The 19,637-nt window shown below is 39.5% G+C and overlaps 1 protein-coding gene across 1 annotated transcript in view; it reads left to right on the top strand.

Moving 5' to 3' along the window:
• Window positions 1-8,214, top strand: part of cratb (carnitine O-acetyltransferase b) — a 34,016-nt gene extending 25,802 nt beyond the window's left edge. The window contains exons 11-15 of the mRNA XM_052135534.1: window positions 1,577-1,699; window positions 2,626-2,761; window positions 2,834-2,896; window positions 3,389-3,526; window positions 7,219-8,214. Of these exons, the coding sequence (XP_051991494.1) occupies window positions 1,577-1,699; window positions 2,626-2,761; window positions 2,834-2,896; window positions 3,389-3,526; window positions 7,219-7,422 (664 nt within the window). The 3' untranslated portion in view covers window positions 7,423-8,214. The remainder of the gene's footprint in view (window positions 1-1,576; window positions 1,700-2,625; window positions 2,762-2,833; window positions 2,897-3,388; window positions 3,527-7,218) is intronic.
• The last annotated feature ends 11,423 nt before the right edge of the window (window positions 8,215-19,637 follow it).

Raw genomic sequence — 19,637 nt, 5'->3', positions numbered from 1 at the left:
ACATCCCTTCAAGATCAATAAAGCCCTGATCATCAATGTTAGGTGTGTAAATATTAGACAAAAATCAAACTTTGCCCCTGAATTCCTGCTAAAACAATAATGTATCTTTAATCTGTTTGAGACATTTGAATTGTAGATGCTTACTTAATATATTATGACTGCTCTTACTTAATCCAGCACTGAAGAAAACATGTCCACCCCATATTTTCCCAAATTTTTCAGCTTCCTGTGGTGAAAGATGCGTTTTTTGAAGAAACGCTATCATATTTCTTACGTTTAAGAAAATAAATCGCCTTTTTATGGGGTGCCCCAACCCTTTCACATTCCACGTGGAGAGAGACAATCCACTCATTAACATTTTGACACATCCGAAAAAATATATTGTATGTCAAAAATATAATTATTAAGAACACATTCCCCATTAGTGCAACAACAGGTGCCTCAAAACAGATGAAAACACACAATGAATGTATCATCATTGGTTTTTGAAAGAAGACTTTCAGACAGCTGACGATGATCACAGTTGTCACCTCTGTATAATGAATGTTATCTATTGCTCAGGCACTGTTGGGGCAGGGTGTAGACTGTCATCTGCTGGGTCTTAAACTGCAAGCTATTGAAGAGGGACTGAGTGTGCCCAGGATTTTCATGGACACCGCATATGGACTGGCCACTCACTGGAAACTCAGAAAGTCAAACCCCGAACATCCCCTGGAACAAAAAAAATGAAAGAAAAACGCCAACGGAAAAACGGTGTCCATCCCTCTAAAATCAAAAAAGTCCACGCACGCCTACGAGAGCCCTCGTGACAATTTTGCCATCGGATTGCTCAAGTCCGGTGCTTCTATACAAATTTTGTAAAACCGAATTACATAACAGAAAATAATCCATAAAACAAATTCCAGCCGCTAGCAGAACCAGCACAAAAAATATAATTTCCTCGGACAGTCAAATGAATGTTCAGTGAGCCGACTGTTTCATTAATGCTGCAGATGACTTGATCATTACAATGTCCTTCATAAAATACTCCACAAAACAAACTCTAGCCACCAGGCGAACCAGCACAAAAAGAAACATAACAGGTGCCCAGCTTCCTCGAACGATCAATTGTATGTTCAGTGAGTCAGTTCACTTGGAGGCCATGTGAGAGACTCACGCTGTCCATTGATTTTATAAAAAAACATCATTTGTTGTGGGCATGTAAATATTTTGCGGCCATCCTTGGTATCCATTCTCAATTTGACCAAAAACATCAGTGCAAAAGCGATCCTCCATCATGTAAGATATTCTTGACTGAGTGTTACTGTACAAATCAACCAACAATTGAAGGGGTTCCCTTGTGTGTTGGACCCTTGTTGACTGTTATTCTCTCACTATACACTATACAAATCTTTTTAGAAATGTGCAAAATTGATATTTAGTTTAATTAATCATTAATGTTTATAGAGCATGAGAAACATGCTTTCAGTCAACTGTGTCCAAGCTGGTAGTGTAAATAATATTCTCATGTTATATTTACTGATTTGGATAACAGTATCAAGCTCTCTTTTTTTCCCTTACAAAATTCTTATCCCAGTCTCATCAACGATTTAGACATCAAATGTTTCAACTTCCAGCGTTTTGGGAAAGAGTTCCCCAAACAACTCAAACTGAGTCCGAACTCTTTCATCCAGGTGGCCATACAGCTGACATACTACAGGTACAGGTGCCACTATACATCATCCAATAACAATAATAAAATGTTTGTTTTAATCTTTCTCAGGTAAAGGTGCTCTTGGCAATTTAATTTTTTTTTAGTTCCTTCTCCCTGAAAGATATTCATGAAATATCTTGATATCTCTGTGACCACTCTAGACTCTAAATGGCAAACAATAATGTGTTTGTGGACCACGGTCTCGCATACTTTCTGGCTGTCGATCAGTTTCCGCATTCTCAAAGTGTTGTAGTTGAAGCGGATCATTGATGCTTAAAGGTGCACTCAATATTTTTTTTTTTATATGTTGTCTTGGACTTACAGGGACCTAGTGGTGTGGATGCAGCAAAATCAACAGTTTTCAGTTACAGATGCCATTGTAGAAATTCACTATTCATAAACAGCCATGATTCATTTAATCTAAGAGTAGAAGTGCCAAATAACAAGACCGTTACTGAGATTAAGCGAGTAGTATTCAGCTGGTCATGTGATCAAAATTGACACCATTTGCTTTAATACACTTTCCTCATCTTATTGTGCACAGTTTATCAGTGGATGTTAAATGGAATAAATTTTCTTCATAATCTTCCATCAAAAGCTAATAACTCTTAAATGTCTTGTCATCTGAAGTTACCTAGACTGTGAGAACTATTTTTATTTTTTTGTTAATTTATAGTCAAATAGCTATTTATGTGTTGTCTTGGGCTACTGTTAAGGTAAAGCGGTCTTTCTAAAAATCTTACCAATAGTTAACATAGTAATTTAATGCCAGTTAACATTAATGTAATAAAGGTTTCAGCAATAAAAGCAAGTAACACGAGATTTGAAAAAGATGAGATGACCGTGATCTTTCAGCCTCCACGTGTATCTACTTAAACATTGACCTCTGCTGACAGTCAAAAATAGATCTGTGTATTTGTTCCTGTGTGTAGAGTGCACAGTGAAGTGTGTACAGCGTGTGACATCGCCTCACTGAGGATGTTCAGAGGAGGACGCACAGACTACATCCGTTCTCCAACCAATCAAATGCTGCGATTCATACAGGCCTTTGATGATGACGCTGTTACCGTGAGTATAGACCAAATTACATCACATTTTTCAATAACAGATCATTTAAATGTGTGTATGTGCGTGTTTCAGAGAGAGGCAAAGATGCAGCTGTTGAAAGAGGCTGTTGATGCGTACAGTGTTCTCACAGAGCAGGTGATAACTTAATAAACTACAGCTACATACACACTTTATAAAGAAAATACAATGCAGTAAATATCCTTGATCAAATGTTTGGTAAAATAATACTTTGAGCAAGTTGTCTATTGCTCACTGACTTGTGTGCATTAGTCAATCTAAGCAATACGGTTTTATTTAAAAGAAATGTTTGAATATGCTGGGAAAAGCCTGTGATGATAATTTGTCAAATAAAAATTTGTCAAACTATTTTATGGGTTTAGAGTTCTAAACCCATAAAATGTTCTTTCTCCCGTAGTACACAAAAGGAGATATTTATGTACAGTTTAGCAGAATATTCAGACTGCTGTTTCTAAACAATGAGAGCAGACCGTAACAAGGAGGTGCCTCAAAACAGATGAAAACACACAATGAATGTATCATCATTGGTTTTTGAAAGAAGACTTTCAGAAACAGCTGACGATGATCACAGTTGTCACCTCTGTATAATGAATGTTATCTATTACTCAGGCACTGTTGGGGCAGGGTGTAGACCGTCATCTGCTGGGTCTTAAACTGCAAGCTATTGAAGAGGGACTGAGTGTGCCCAGGATTTTCATGGACACCGCATATGGACTGGCCACTCACTGGAAACTCAGAACGGGACAGGTGATAGTTGTGTTGACATGAACTGCCTTCATTTTCTATGATCAAGTCACAAGCATTTGGGCTGGGTGTGGGTGAAATGGCTAAAAATAATTAATTTCAAAATGTGTATATTTAAAATGTAAAATACCGTAAAAGGGTAGTTAAAACTGTGGATGTGCGTGGTCATGGCATGCCACAGTGGTCGGTATTAGGTCTTCTGCTGTTTTCCTTATAATTGCTTCCTCTAGGAGACATTATCAGGAAACATGGAATTAATTTTTACTGTTATGTTGATGCTCTGCTTTATATTTTCTTCAGACCTGATGAAATTTCCCAATTCTCGAAGTTAGCTGAGTGTATTAATGACTCAATGAACAGTGATTTCCTTTTCAGTTTTAACAAAAAGGGTTAGTTCACCCAAAAATCGAAATCCTCTCATGTTTTACTTTTAAGCCATCCCAGATGTGTGTATCCTTCAGCAGAACCGAAGTGAAGAATTTTATAAGACCATTTCATTTAGTCAGCATAAAAGTAATCCACACGACTCCAGTTGATCAATTAATGTCTTCTGAAGCGAATTGATAAGTTTGTGTAAAACATAAATTAATAATAAACACTAACTTAAAAAAAAAAATCAGTGATGTTAGCATGATCACGTGAGAAGTAGGAAGTGCACAATTTGTTTACAACAGAAACGAACGTCACGCAAGATTCATTTCAAACGGAAATACAGCGCTGGCCAGAAGCAAAATTTAATGATAAAAACTTTTTAATTATCGCTTTGCTATAGAAGACATTAATTGATCGACTGGAGTCTTATGGATTATTTTATGCTGTCTAAATATACCTTTTGTACCGTCAGACAGACAGCAGCCTGATGGCACCCATTTACATGCATTGTATGGACAGAGCTTGAAATCAGCTCATAAAAATCTTCAGTTCTGCTGAAGAAGGAAAGTCATACACATCTGGGATGGCTTAAAGGCAAGTAAATCATGAGAGAATTGAATCATTTTGGGGTGAACTAATATTAAAATTATTGGACCTAAAAACTCATTTTCTGCAAAGCAGGATCCCTTTAGACTTGAGGGGCTCAACATTTCTATAAAAAAAAAGATTTGAATAACTTTTTTATATTTAGGTATGTTGACTGTGTTAATAAATTCTATACTAATACATCATCTTATTAACAAAACGCTTTATAAAGATATACAGCCTTTACAACAATTCTTGAAAATAAAAAAGACTCTGCCCCTCACTTAAGTATTACACAATGTACATTTTGTACATCGTAGATATGACCAGTTCTGTTATGATTGTTAAAGATCATGATTGGAGACTGCAGACCATTTCAAGCATCATGAGCATTTCCCCACAGATGACAAAGGCATATCTATCATATTGTGAACAGCTGAGCATGACTTTTATCAAGCTGTACAAAAAAGACAATATTAGCCTAAAAAAAAAAAATAGTTTCAATAAAGTCTGGATGTGTTTGTAATCATCTGTTTTTCACTCCATTGTATTCATAATTTATTTGGCCCATTTTCTTGTTGAATTGAACAAACGACTCGCCGCTTCCTCTTGTTCAGGGATGTGATTCTTCCCACAGGACATCCCCAATGTCCTATCCACTGCATTCTCTGTCAGCATTTTTCACCCAAACAATTGTCATTCAACTTCCCTCGGAACAACTTCACCTCACAAGCTGCTTCTGCATCATGTGCGCACTTGAGAACGCACGGGATGGAGGCTCCTGATTTCCACCATCAGCACTTCAAGAAAAACGGGTTCATTTTACAGTGCTGTAAAGTATTTGCCCCATCCGGATTTCTTCTGTTTGTGTATATCTCATACGAAGTTGTTTTAAAAAAACTTGAACAAAATCTAACATAAAACAAAGGCAATCTGAGAAAAGACAAAATACAGTTTTTAAATGATAATGTTATTTATTGAAGCAAAAAGGTTATCCAATACCAACTGAGCCGGTGTAAAAAAAAAAAAAAAAAAGTATTTGCCCCTTACTAAATCCCCAAATCTATGAAACTGCATTCATAATGGGGTTCAGCTGGACTAGACACACCCAGACCTGATTACTGCCAGCACTGTTCAATCAAATCAACACATGGCTAAAAGGTCTCACCCAGTAGCACACTATGCAAAGCTCAATGATGTGGAAAAAGGTGATTGAAATACATTAGTCTTGGTAAGGGTACAATGCTATTTCAAAGGCTCTGGGACTCCAAAGAACCACAGTGAGAGCCATTATCTCCAAAAGGAAAAAACTTGGCACAGTAGTGAACCTTCCCAGAAGTGGCCGACCTTCCACAATTCTTCCAAGAGCACAGCGACTACTCATCCAGAAGGTCACAAAAAAGCCAAGGACAACATCCAAGGATCTACAGGCATCAATAAAGGTCACGGTTCATAAATCCACTATCAGAAAGGCACTGGCCAAAACTGGCATCCATGGAAGTGTGGTGAGGCGAAAACCACTGCTAACCCAGAACAACTTTAAGGCTTGTTTGAATTTTTCCAAAACACACTTTGATGATCCTCAATTTTTGGGAGAATGTTCTGTGAACTGATGTGTTGAAAGTGGAACTGTCAGGAAGACAGGTGTCCTGTTACATCTGGTATAAATCAAACACAGAATTCCACTAAAAGAACATGCCTACAGTCAAGCATGGTTGAGTAGTGTGATGGTGAGAGTATGCCTTGCTGCATCAGGGCCAGGGTGACTTGCAATAATTTAGGGATACATGAATTCTTCTCTTCACTAGAAAATCCTAAAGGAGAACATCTGGTCATCAGTCTCTGAGTTGAAAATCAAGTGCAACTGGATTATGCAGCAAGACAATAATCCAAAGCACAGGAGTAAGTCCACCTCTGAATGGCTCAAAAGATGCTAAATTAAAGTTTTGGAGTGGCCTAGACAAAGTCCTGACTTGAACCCGACAGAGATGTTGTGGCAGGACCTTAAACGGACAATGCATGCTCAAACCCTCCAATGTGGCTTAACTAAAGCAGTTCTGCAAAGAAGAGTGGGCCAAAATTCCACCACAGCATTGTGAAAGACTGATCTCATGTTGTTATGCCCTGCCCTGCTGCTTCACCCACTGACAGAAGAAGCCTGCGCCAGGAGTGGCATAAAGTCACCCAACAGCAATGAGAGACTGGTAGAGCATGCCAAGACACATGAAAGCTGTGATTTGAAAATCAGAGTTATTCCACCAAATATTGATTTCGAAACTCCGTTAAAACATTTGTATTGTGTTGTTTAAAAATATGAACTTGAATATGATAATATGAACTTTGAAGGCACTGCATTTTTTTTTTTTTTTTTTACCCGTTGTCATTTTCTGCAAATATTTGGATTTGGGAATAATGTTGTCAGTACTTTATAGAATAAAACAAAAATGTTAATTCACTCAAAACACATACCTATGAATAGTAAATCCAGAGAAACTGATCATTTTGCAGTGGTCTCTTAATTTGTTCCAAAGCTGTATACTATGGCTGTAGTTTGGGGACCCCTGTACTAGTTGCTTCAATGAGAAACCATTACTATCTAAGAATATCCTTTTAGGATTTTGTTTAGGTTACTAACACATCTCTTATAATGAAGCATTTAGCAGAAGGTGTTAATTTCGTTCAAGACTCGCAACAGAGTTTTGACTGTTTTGCCCTTCTTTCATTCATCTTCCTCACAGGTGCCCACCAATACAGACAGTGTGATGTGTTTTGGACCGCTGGTTCCGGATGGGTACGCAGTGTGCTACAATCCACAGCATGATCATGTTCACTTCTCCATCACTGCATTCAACTGCTGTGAGGAAACCAATGCAGAGAAACTGGCCTTGACACTGGAGCGATCGCTCTGTGACCTGCAGAAGTTGTTTCAACCTGACGTATAGAGACGCCCAGACAACGACCCTGTATTAAAACCACTAATACAGCATAACTGATACTCCAGGAGGAGTGATGAAGAGCATGTGCACCTGAGAGCATCTTTATGAAAGTCGTTCATGCACCTAAGATGGTGTAAATGTTTGCTGGTCCGTTGGGAAATAAGAAAAGCTTGCATGCTGGTGATTGTGTAAGAAGGGCCATTAAAGCTTAAGGGAGTTATCTGAGATTATGATGTCAGGATACCAAATGTAAATGCTTTTACCATATAAAATCGTAACATGCATTTTTGTTTTTCTGGTTTTGTGTGACATGTTATATAACTTGTACTATTATATTATAATATTTGATAAAGTTAACTTTTTGTGCTGTCAGCAGAAGTTGAAGTCTTTCATGGACCAAATATTTCAATAGCACACTTGTTTGTGTAAAATACAGGTTGTGTTGCCAAAGCTGCATTATTATTATTACTGTTAACGCTTATGGGAGATGGCTGTTACACTTTGTCAAGAATAAAAAGTTTTTCATCTGGTAAGAAAATATAGTGGCCATTTGTAAATAAATATACACCAAATTTGTGCATGGCCAACATGCATTAAAGTTGCTGGGTTATTTTGGGTTTTAAAAATGACAATTCTTAAACAATTAAAGGTTTCTCATAATATAACTATACAGTGGTCCCAAATGTGTTTTGGACAATTAGTCACACTTAACGTATCTGATGTCAGTTTATTACATGCTAAATATCATGTATGTGCAAACAAAGTAAGCCAGAGCTTTTCTCAGAATAAAATTCACTTTGCAGAGTAGTTTTTGCAATGACTTTAAAACAATGTTTGAACCGTTATTGCATACTGACTTGCATACAATTTTTCTTAAATATTGCAGCATACAAATTTCAAAATAACAAATTATATCAGACTTCGAAAAGTTAAGACATTTTCACACTTTTATTTCTGAGATGACGTGTAAATTAAACATGTAGTGAGGTTGTGACAATGTAGCATACTGCTGTTTGCAATTGAAACTATTAAGTGAACACTTTGCAGTATGCTTTAAAGGGGTCATGCCATGAAGAATCCAATTTTCCTTGATCATACACTGGCGGCCAGATTTTGTAACCCTAGTTCCCTGAAAGTGTGCTTTGGGAACGTCTTTAGGAGTGACCAGCTGTGAATATGTGTGCAACATATCAATGAAATTGACTAGAATTTATAGCCTTCGCCGGTGACATCATCAGGATGTGCCGGTACAGGGGTTATAAATAGATGCGCCACAGGTGCATTGTCAGATATTTTGTCTGAAGAGCAGTCCTGGGGCATCCTCAGTGCAGCAATGATGCGCAGCATCTCGTTCCGCTTTTTCAGGGAATAGGGGTTACAGTTAAGTAACCCGAGACAGTCCCTATCAAAAGCTTCACTTTGATGCTGCGCGTATTTAGCACTTTGGGAACGAGAATACCCACGCCACTGCACTGCGGATGTCTGGATCCCTTACGGTTGTGTAGTTGTGCTCACAAGAGCGCGAGAGGTCTCAGACATTAGCTTGTGATGTTGACTCAAGGACATAAGAGCCCGGAGTGGCATGAACATCCAACTATAAAATCTTATGAATATGTGCGGAGAGGACCTGCCTGCCGCATTACAAACATGCTGCAGAGGGACACCTCTAGCCAAGGCTGTAGAGGAGGCGACCCCTCTGGTACAGACCCGGCGCCAGACACAAATTCACGGACGGGCATTACATTTTTTTCAGGGGGGCACAACTGAGATAAACCTAATTCCCTAATTGCATAATAACATTAAATGATATGACCGATTATGAATTGAATTTGTATGATACAATGATAATACAAATTCATAACTGACGCAAAAGATTTGTGCTGTTTAGGCTCGCGCAGCCTCTCGATGAAACAAATAGGCCTAACTGCAGCTCACACGAAACTCAGTTAGCATACTGCGGTAAAAAATTCAAAATGTGTAAGTTAGTTTTTATATTTATAACATGAAGCAACACCATACAACCAAGTGCTGAATACCATCACGATTGAAAATGTAACACAACAGTTCAATAAACAAGTAATTCATATTAAGTCACTTACATTTTAGATGCAATATTGACTTTTTGTTCTATTTTAAAACAAAGATCCCAGCAGAAAAAGAACGCATCTCACAGTCAACCGTGTTTTCGTGATTCAGTGTTTTAAACGAATCGGTTGAGTCAAAGATTCAATGACCCATTCATGAACGACTACTTTATTCTTGATGAATCAGCTGTTTGAACGAATCGTTTGAACAAATGACTCAATGACTCGCTTAACACCGCAGCCGCTTATCCCTTACCCACCTGTGGCCGTGACGTCCCTTGCTTGAGGCTGGCTATGGCTTTGGCAAGTAACGTTAGACCAACTAGTATCGCTGGAATGGCTAGCCTCTGCAGTGTTGGGAGTTGGATCGACCTCTTGTGAACTGCTACACCCTGGGTCTTCTCCCCTTACCTCGCTGCTCTCTTCTGCCAACTTTGGTGGTCTTTGATTAAAGAAATGCCGTATATCCATGGTAACTGTCACACGAAATAGCTCAGCATAGTTGTTTAAAAAAAAATAATAATAAAAATAAATAATCATTATTAAGCGCTACTATGCTTAGGACACAAACAAATATTCCAGCGCTCACTATCGACAAACCAATCAAATCCATTTAAAAATATTATTTTTTAAATCAGACCAAACACATTTTTATTTTTATTCAGGAGTTTATTCATCATGTATACAAAACGACAACTTACCAACTTGTAACGAAAGTTACAGTAGCCTATTGATAAAAAAATATAAATAAAAGTGCAAACAAACAAGGACTGGTGGTTGGTCGACTCCCGCGGGACTACTAACATTCACGACTAGATTTGATGGTCGAGTGCAGGCGTGGGAGGTAATGGGTTGCGGGATAATAAAACGATTCGTGGGACTCCCTATCTAAATAAAACATCCAAAAACTAATACATTGTTATTCATCTATTGCAAAAAGCAATAAGAACATCTAAACAAAATAACGATTTACAGACGCAAGCATAAGTAGATGTTCTCATTATAATGTGTTTTTGCAGCGTTGTGCAATGTAGCCAATCACAGACATATGTGTTGATTTCTAAAACGCAATGGCCAATCAGATGCATTTCAGATAAAATCCACTCACTGCTCAAAACGTTGGAGTTTTTGTTCGGTGCTGAATTCTGCATGCTCCATAATAAAAGAGCTTTGTTAGATCGCGATGAAATGAGACGTGAGACGTGACGTAGAGTTGATGAAGGGAGACAGGATCGTCCAGGGCGGGCACTAGTGACTCACAGGGCAGGCCAGGCCCCCCAATGCCCGCCCATGGCACCGGGACTGCTCTGGTAGAGTGAGCCCTGATCCCTAGTGGCGAAGCTTGACCGCGCACCTCATAGGCCAAGGCAATAGCATCCCTTACCCAATGCGACATTGTCTGCTTGGTTGCGACCGCCCCCTTGTTACGGCCCCATGACAAACAAATAGTTGCCCTGACTTACGGCACTGGCTAGTGCAGTGGACATAAGCCTGAAGGGCACAGACTGGACACAGTCCATGAAGTCGTTCCTGATCCGGCGTTGTAAACGGCGGGGAACAGAAGGCTTCAAGAGTGACCGGATGTGCGGCCGAGAAAGGAACTTTAGTCAGGTAGTCAGCATGAGGGTGCAATATTGCTTTAGCCATTCCTGGGGCAAAATCTAAGCAGGATAGCAAGACAGACAGAGCCTGCAAATCCCCAATTCTTTTTAGAGAAGTAATCGCCATAAGAAAAACCATCTTGAGAGTCAGAAGTTTATCAGACGCTAACTCTAGAGGTTCAAAGGGGGTCTCAACCAGACCCTCAAGGACTAATGCTAAGTCCCATGAAGGGATCCTGGTCCTAGCAGGAGGTCTTAATCACATGGCTCCATGAACGAAGCGAGCGAGCAGAGGAAGTTTCCCCAGTGGCATCCCGTCAATCAAGGTGTGGCAAGCCGACAGAGCAGCCACATAAACCCTGAGAGTGGCGGGGCATGTGCCTGCTGATAATTTTTCCTGCAGAAAGTCCAGAACTGAAGCAGTCTGGCAGTTAACTGGATCTGCATTATGTGCACTGCACCATCTTTCAAAGACACCCCATTTATTGGCATAACTTCTTCTAGTAGAGGGAGCCCTAGCACTTAGAATGGTCTCGATAACTTCAGGTGAAAGCCTGGTGTCCCTCAATTGGTACACTTCAGGGGCCAAACATAAAGGTTCCACAACTCAGGCCGGGGATGCAATATTGTCCCCTGCACCTGAGACAGAAGGTCCCTCCTGTCTGGAATTGCCCAAGGCGAGCCGTCGAGGAGAGACATTATCTCCGAGAACCATACCCTGTTCTGCCAACGCGGTGCATTAGTAAGAGGCAGGACCCTTGCTGGCGAACTCTGGCCAAGACTCCCAGGAGCAGAGAAACCGGAGGAAACGCATATAGGCGCATTCTGGGCCATGTATGTGCCATCGCGTCCAGACCCAGGGGGGCTGGGTGACTCAGAGAGAAGTAGAGGGGACATTGCTCTGTTTGTTGGGAGGCGAAGCGGTCCACTTCTGCTCTGTAAAATCAGTTTCCACTCCCCTGCCGGTATTTTCTATCTGGACAGTAAATCTGCTCCCACATTAAGGCATCCAGGGATATAAACTGCTCTGATTGACAGGCGCTTGCCCTGGGCCCAAAGGAGAATCTGCCGTGCCAGTCTGTTCAGCTGGAGTGACCGTAGACCTCCTTGATGGTTTATGTAAGAGACTACCACTGTGTTGTCCACCCTCACCAAGACATGGCAGCCTCTCAGATACTGGAGGAAGTACTAAATACAGCCATCAACTAGAGACAGTTTATGTGCCAATCAAGCTGATGACCATCCCATTCCCCTTGAGCTGGACGACCACTCAAGACCACTCCCCAGGACGTCAGGGAGGCATTAGCAGCTTGCGACGGCAAGACGCACCTAGAGTGGGACCCAAAGTGAGGAACCGGGGTCTGAACCACATAGAAAAGGGTACGTAGCGTGCGGCGCGTAATCCTTATCAGCTTTAGGGGACTGGCCCTTGGATGAAATCCCCTGGCTTTGAGCCACAACTGAAACGGTCTCATGTGCAAAAGGTACAAAGGGATCACATGCAGATGCCATGAGACCTAGTATTCGTTGATACTGACGAACAGTGCAACCTTGGCCTAGCCTGACTTTGCTCAGGGTGTTCTGAATGGACTCGATTCGAGCGGGAGACAGTTGTGCCCACAAGCGTAGAGGTGGTCCTGCATGGCTTTGTGGGAAGAGTGGGTCTTTTTAGAGATGATACCGAGCCAGGTGAGAGATGACCCGCAAGTGTCTCTTCTACCCACGGCATCATTGAATACCCCCATGCCTCAGTACCCATGATAGTCGAATATGTCGAAGGCACGAAGACACGGGAAGTATAAGGTGTCCTCCATGAACGAGAAAACTCGTCATGGAGGTCAACAAAGAAAGGAAGGGACTGATGTAGCGTTCCCTTCCTTTGGCCACCAGACAGAAATCTGTCTTCCAACTTGGAGCGTTTGGGGGCCTCTTGTTCACGTGGCCAGTCTAGCTGTAGTCTGGCCACCACCCGAGTAACCACCTCGAGCAATTCCTCAGCCACTTTATTATCGTGCGAGGAACGTTCAGAGGTGGGTAGCTCAAAGTCTGCAGACTCGAGAGATTTGGCGTCCCCCTCATGAACCGAAGAGGTGCCAGAGCGCGCTTCAAGATCACGAGAAGGACCGGCTGGATCAAAACAAATCTGGTGTGTGTTCGTTGCAGCCATAGAGCATAAACACGGGAACACACACCGCTTGCTTTGTTTATCAGTCTTTTTTTTTTTTTTTTTTAAAGAAAAGTTTCTGCGCACTGCCTAACAAATTCTAACTCCTAACAGAGGAAAATAGAAAGTTTCTGACAGGGTTGAGAAGCACAACACACAGAATGGTAGACAAAAGCATCTATTGTGTGCCCATGTACCGGCACATCCTGATGATGTCACCGGCGGAGGCTATAAAGTCTAGTCAATTTCATTGACGTGTTGCACACATATTCACAGCTGGTCACTCCTAAAGATGTTCCCAAATCACTAAATCAGCGCAGCATCAAAGTGTAGCTTTTGATAGGGAACTCGTCAATCATTCTTTTGAGGAATGAAGGCTATACAATGCTTGAAATTACCTAAAAAAACGAAAGATTTCATACAAAGGTGTAGAATATAGTCTGCAAAGACAACTGGCTCTAACAAGGACAGAAAGAGATGTGGAAGGCCAGATGTACAACTAAACAAGAGGATAAGTACATCAGTGTATAAGAGTTAATTGTGCTATAAAAACGTTGTATACTTTTCAGAACTATTCCTCCTCACTGCAAAAAGAGTGTTTGTTGAAACTCGTGCCCTTCTTTAAGACATTTGCATCTGACCGCCTCCACAAAAACAAATCAACACCTACTTTACCTTACTTCTGTAGCTCCGTCCAGTAGCAGTGAGCAGTTCAGTCAAGAGAAGAGAGCCAATCAGAACAGTGGGCGTTTACTGTCTTGTCTTAAAGAAGAAGCAGCACCAAAACCAAGGAGCATGGAAAATGATGTTTTACTGATATAAGACTGCTTTTTTTGTGCAAAAAACTTGACTAATATCATAAGTGAGTCTCAAGGAACATATTAAAATAATTTTAAAAGAAATGTAATGACACCTTTAAAAACCAACAACAATGAGCTTTTTTATTGTTCTATCTAATTCTTTGATATATTTTATTTTTAATTTAAATACAGCAAAGGGGTATGTGCTACAGCAGTGGTTCTCAACCTTTTTGACTCAAAGGCTCTTCACTGTCCAAGAACGCATACTTCAAAGTGTTCACTTAATAGTTTCAATTGCAAACAGCAGTATGCTACATTGTCACAACCTCACTACATGTTTAATTTACACGTCATCTCAAAAATAAAAGTGTGAAAATGTCTTAACTTTTCGAAGTCTGATATAATTTGTTATTTTGAAATTTGTATGCTGCAAAATTTAAGAAAAATTGTATGCAAGTCAGTATGCAATAACTGTTCAAACATTGTTTTAAAGTCATTGCAAAAACTATTCTGCAAAGTGAACTTGATATGTCTGATTAAAATAATTAATCATAGTTCATTTTTTATTCTAGAAGTTTCAGAAAGAGTCTGTTTATAATTTGTGGGCATCTTAAGGTATTTTTAGCATTTTAATTATTTTAATATTTCTTATTTTAAATGAATTTTAAGTAATCTTGAGGCCCCCTAGTGGGTCCCGACCCCCTGGTTAACAACCACTGTGCTACAGCACAGCCAGCCAGCCTAATACAACTTAAAATAATTTAATAATCTGGAAAAAAGGGGAGTCACATGGCACCATGCGGGGGTCGGACACGTGAACGGCTAACTCTGTGCACTTTGCTAGTTCTTAATTCTTTTTTTGTCTTAAACCGGTGAGATTCGATACACCCTGCTACATAACTGTTCTATGAAGTCAACATGTCAAGGAATTCAAAATCCTTGTGTATAAAACTGTACAAACTGTAATAATTAGCAATTAACAATTTTGCCAGTATTTTTGATCAATTTAATACATCCTTTGTGAAAGGAAGCATTTATTTCTTTATATTTAAAAAAATGGAAGAGTATAGACTATATATAATATAATTCATTAAAGTAACAAATTAATTACTTGAGTAGTTTTTTGGCAAACTACTTATTTACGCTTACTTGAGTCACAATATTTCTGAGTACTTTCTACTTATACTCAAGTGAATTATTTCTTCAGTAGCTGTACTAATACTTAAGTTAAAAAAATCAGTACTCTTTCTACCACGGCATAACATACCATGTTATAAATACAACTATAATAATATTGGGCTTGTTTTTGAAGCTGCGGTTGCTTATTTGTCTTGCAAGAGCAATCACGGTTTAAAGGTCGAATAAGTCATTTTAAACCAATACTCTTTTTGTCAAATTCTGCTAATATCTCTTCACGGTCCGCTAGCTGTCCGTTCTGTGTGTGCGCTGAAAAATATCCAGTGTTTACTTTGTACACAGCCCTGGCTCTGTAAATTGGAAAATAAACGAAGTGGATTGAATTTGGGGGCGGAGCTTCTGAAGGAGCACTGAAGGGAGGGGTGTGTTTGTTTCACAGGAATCACTTTCTCCACCTTTAAAGGGTGAGGAGAGGATGATTAGAGAGGATTTCGGATTTGAGTAACATGCTCAAAACATTATATTATAAATTAGTATTTTTGTTCTTTGCACCACTGAATTAGGGTTGTTCTATTAAGCTTCTACACATTTATAACCATGCAAATACAAATAGCCAAATGGCATTCCGTTGGTATTGAGCAAATACAGTTATACCATTTAAACAAGTCTTTTAATATCTAATAAACATTTAATTCCACAAATCATGTAACGGGAGCCGGCTGATAGATAGCTGTGCAATGTGTATAAACCTCACTCTCCTGACCTCAAGAGGTGCACTAGCAACTGACGCTAGAGGCTTTAGCTGCGTTATATCATATTCACTGTGTACTGTATGTAAAATTGACATTACCTGGTCTTTATTTGTGAAAATGTGATTCCCAGTGTGCAAGAGGTCACTGTTCGTAGCCTACAGTGTTTACTTTTTATTCATATGTTTAACAATTTCTTTATCTGTGAAAAATACTATAATAGGATTACAGATTTAAGAAGTCACTATTTATAGTATAAATATTTTTTTTACAGCCGTAATTTTTATCATGTTAAAAGTTTAATTAATTTTCAACTTATTTATTTCAAGCCATTTTAGTATGTACAATTATTATGAATTTCAATGCAGCAATATTGTGCACGTGTTATTTACTATCTTTTAATTAAATTGTGAGATACATCAGCTTTATAGGCTATCGGTCAGATGGATCAAAATATATGGCTGACCTTCACAGAAATGAGTGATGAGGAAAAAGCCACTCTGTTGGATGCTCCAGTGTCTCCAGCCGGCCTCTTTAGCAGCTCTGTGAATAAGTTGGCTGAGCATTACATTTTTATTCAGCAGCAGTCACAGGACATTTAAATCGTGCACTCACAAAGCACCCATTCAAAATTATTCCTCAGAAACTGATCTTATCGCATGTAGGCCCACATGATTAGTTTGCGTCGATAGATCTGAAGATGCGTGCTTTCAAATAAAAATTGTATAACGTCACAGGATGTTTTTGAGATTTGCGTTGGAGGGAATGGCGTATCAATTCAAAATCCTCCGGACTGTCTCTGGCTCCTCACACATTCACAGAGTGCACCGATGCGGTTCTCTCTAGAGACTGAGCAGCATGCGCATCTTAAACTACCTCGACAATTGGCTGTTACTGGTGCAATCAGAGGCTCTGCTATTCAAGCACAGACTTACTGCTTCAGCATCTAAACAGCTTGGCTCTCAATGTGAACTGAGCGAAGAGCTTGCTCTCTCCCAGCCAAAAAAAAATCTCCTTTTTGGGAGTCCGCCTCGACTCACCGAGCGGGCACGCACACCTCACAAGCGAGTGCGTTCAGCCAATTTTACAGTGTCTCAGTTCAAACTGGGGAGAACACTTCCACTGAAGCTGTTTCAGAAAGCATTGAGATTTATGGCGGCAGCATTCCATTAGGCTACGTCTCTTACACATTGAAAAGAGACTTTTTCAGTGCTAGCTGTGTAGCCTACCACTACATGCTTGGCACCAGTGGTTAAATTGGCTTTTGTAGGGAGGGGGAGCCCTTATTTACGGTGAATGGTCATCATTTAAAATCCCGCCGTAAAATGACTTAATGTGTTTTTACACCAAACGGGCTCTTTTTCCATGTATTAATGTGTAAGGTAGGGATGAGTAGTTATTCAAACAAAGACAAATACTTTACAATTCACTTATTTTATTATTATTTTTTATTTGTGCAATTTAGAAACGTTGAAGTCCCTTCGCACCTGTATGTTAAAGGTGGGGTATGTGATTTTCTTTTTTTACCATTTTTTCAAAATAACTTGAAATCCTATTCCTAACCCACTTACTGGCTGTAAATTAAAAGCACTGAAATGAAAATTAAGCAATTTAATCATATGTGGAACGGGCAGGACTCGAAAAACTCCAGCCGATCATTTTCAAGACCATCTAGAATCATTGGACAGAAAATGTGTCAATCAAACGGTCGTACCATGCCCCCCCCTCCCCCCACCACCCTGGCGCGCGTGTCCCGTTCGTCATCAGCTGCTTTCAGATGGAGCGGCATTTACTACACAGAGCTGTAGTTCATCACTGACAAGCTGGGCAATTTACCCTTCATTATCACGGCCCAGCTTGTTAGTGAACTACGGCTCTGTGTAGTATACGCCGCTCCATCTGAAAGCAGCTGATGGCGATTTACTAATCAATGAATGCACTTTATGTTTTGTGCTTTACTGACGAGATGCGCATAACAATCTCATCTGATAACGTTATATCGGTCAGCCCTATATTTAGCCATAAACTTCGGTGACAACCAGGACGTCCAATATATTTTTATATATTTTATATATATTTATACAATATATATTTACATTTCAAAAACATCAATTTTCTAACAATACTAATGATTTATGTGACTGTTGAATGTTAATAATATCTGGTGTAACTTACCGCTGAATGTTGTGCCATGTTGACGGTCTTAGCAGGTAAATGGTGACGTCATGCAGAAACTCCAACCTATGCTAGCCTGGCTCGCTCTCGCGCATCTGAGTTTTCGCTCGTGCATGATTGCGCGTCCATGTTTTTCGAATGGGTGGAGTCAGGGCCAGCGTTGGAGGAGAGAAGGTAGGACCTTATGAGTTGTGTATTTTCAAAATCTGCCGGCCGTTTTGCAAATCACATACCCCACCTTTAATGTAACTCTTGCAGTAATTATTTATCATATTCATGCTGCCTGTGTTATTCTGTTGAGTGTTGAAAAACCATCGAGGAGAAACGCATCATGACAAGTTTTAGAAAGAAAAAAAAAAGAGTAAACTCGTCCGCTTTGCGACAAACATTAGTCGTTCTATACATTTTTTTTTTTTAAATTATTATTAAAACTGAATAATAAATTAACAGGGAAGTAGAGATGGCAAAATAAATGTATAATCTCCGCCTTTATTGAGTTTTGTAATGCCTGATAGAAAAGTATCTATCTTTGAGAGCAATATAATAATTTAGGCAATTGCAGAATAGTCCCATTAGTCAGATACACTTCAGAAAATTGAGTACACAACTATTTCTGTGCTTAAAAGTTACAACAAACCAAATCAATGCAGAACATTGTATCTCAAAAGCATTACAATGTGGCCCCCTATGCACTACTTAAAGCCCGATGTGGCCCCTTTACCAAAATAGTTACAAATATTAATAATTACACACATCACCTTTACAAATTTGTTTTAGGATTTTACATGAGTAAAAGTAAAATGTTTCAGTTTCATAAGAAATAATCTAAAGGTAGAATTATTAGAATTATTATTAGACATCAACAGTGGCCGTTTAAAGTTTCAAGATGTGTTTCAGCTAGTATTTATTTTTCATAAATACATTAATTTATTATTATTATTTAAGACTAGTACACTGACCTAACCATGGTAATGAGGAGCCTTTCCTTCTGTGTAATATGTGTATAAATATGTAATATTATGTAATAAATGAGATAATAATGGGCCCATATTAAGTACAGTTTCTGTAGATTTTGACATCAACAACAAATATAATGTCACGTGATGTATGTCCTTGTACCGGAAAACCATGAACAAATCTATGCAACATAAAAGGAAATGCAACCCAGGATACATTAAATACAGGTTATGTTTAATCTATGGCAGGACGACACAGAGGCGTTTCCAGCATTGAAGGACATCCGGGGCTTAGCCCACACCATTTTATTTTCACACTAGCAACCACTTCTCTGTAGTCCAAAGCTGGTGAGAGGGTATTCTTTGAGTTTTGCTCTGGCTGGGCCTGTTTCTACAGTTCCTAAACCTTCCACTTTAGTACTATCCTCGACTAACTCATCCTCTCTCCTCCCTGAATCATCTGTGATGCAAAAGAACAGATACAGCACATAACTTATTGCAAATCAGCTTCAAACAACTAATTCATCAAGTGCTACATATTTCAAATTGTAGACC

Source organism: Xyrauchen texanus, chromosome 10 (assembly GCF_025860055.1).
Source record: "Xyrauchen texanus isolate HMW12.3.18 chromosome 10, RBS_HiC_50CHRs, whole genome shotgun sequence".
NCBI lineage: Eukaryota > Metazoa > Chordata > Actinopteri > Cypriniformes > Catostomidae > Xyrauchen > Xyrauchen texanus.
The sequence above is the reverse complement of the archived record's forward strand: the minus strand, read 5'-3'. Positions and strand labels throughout refer to the sequence as shown.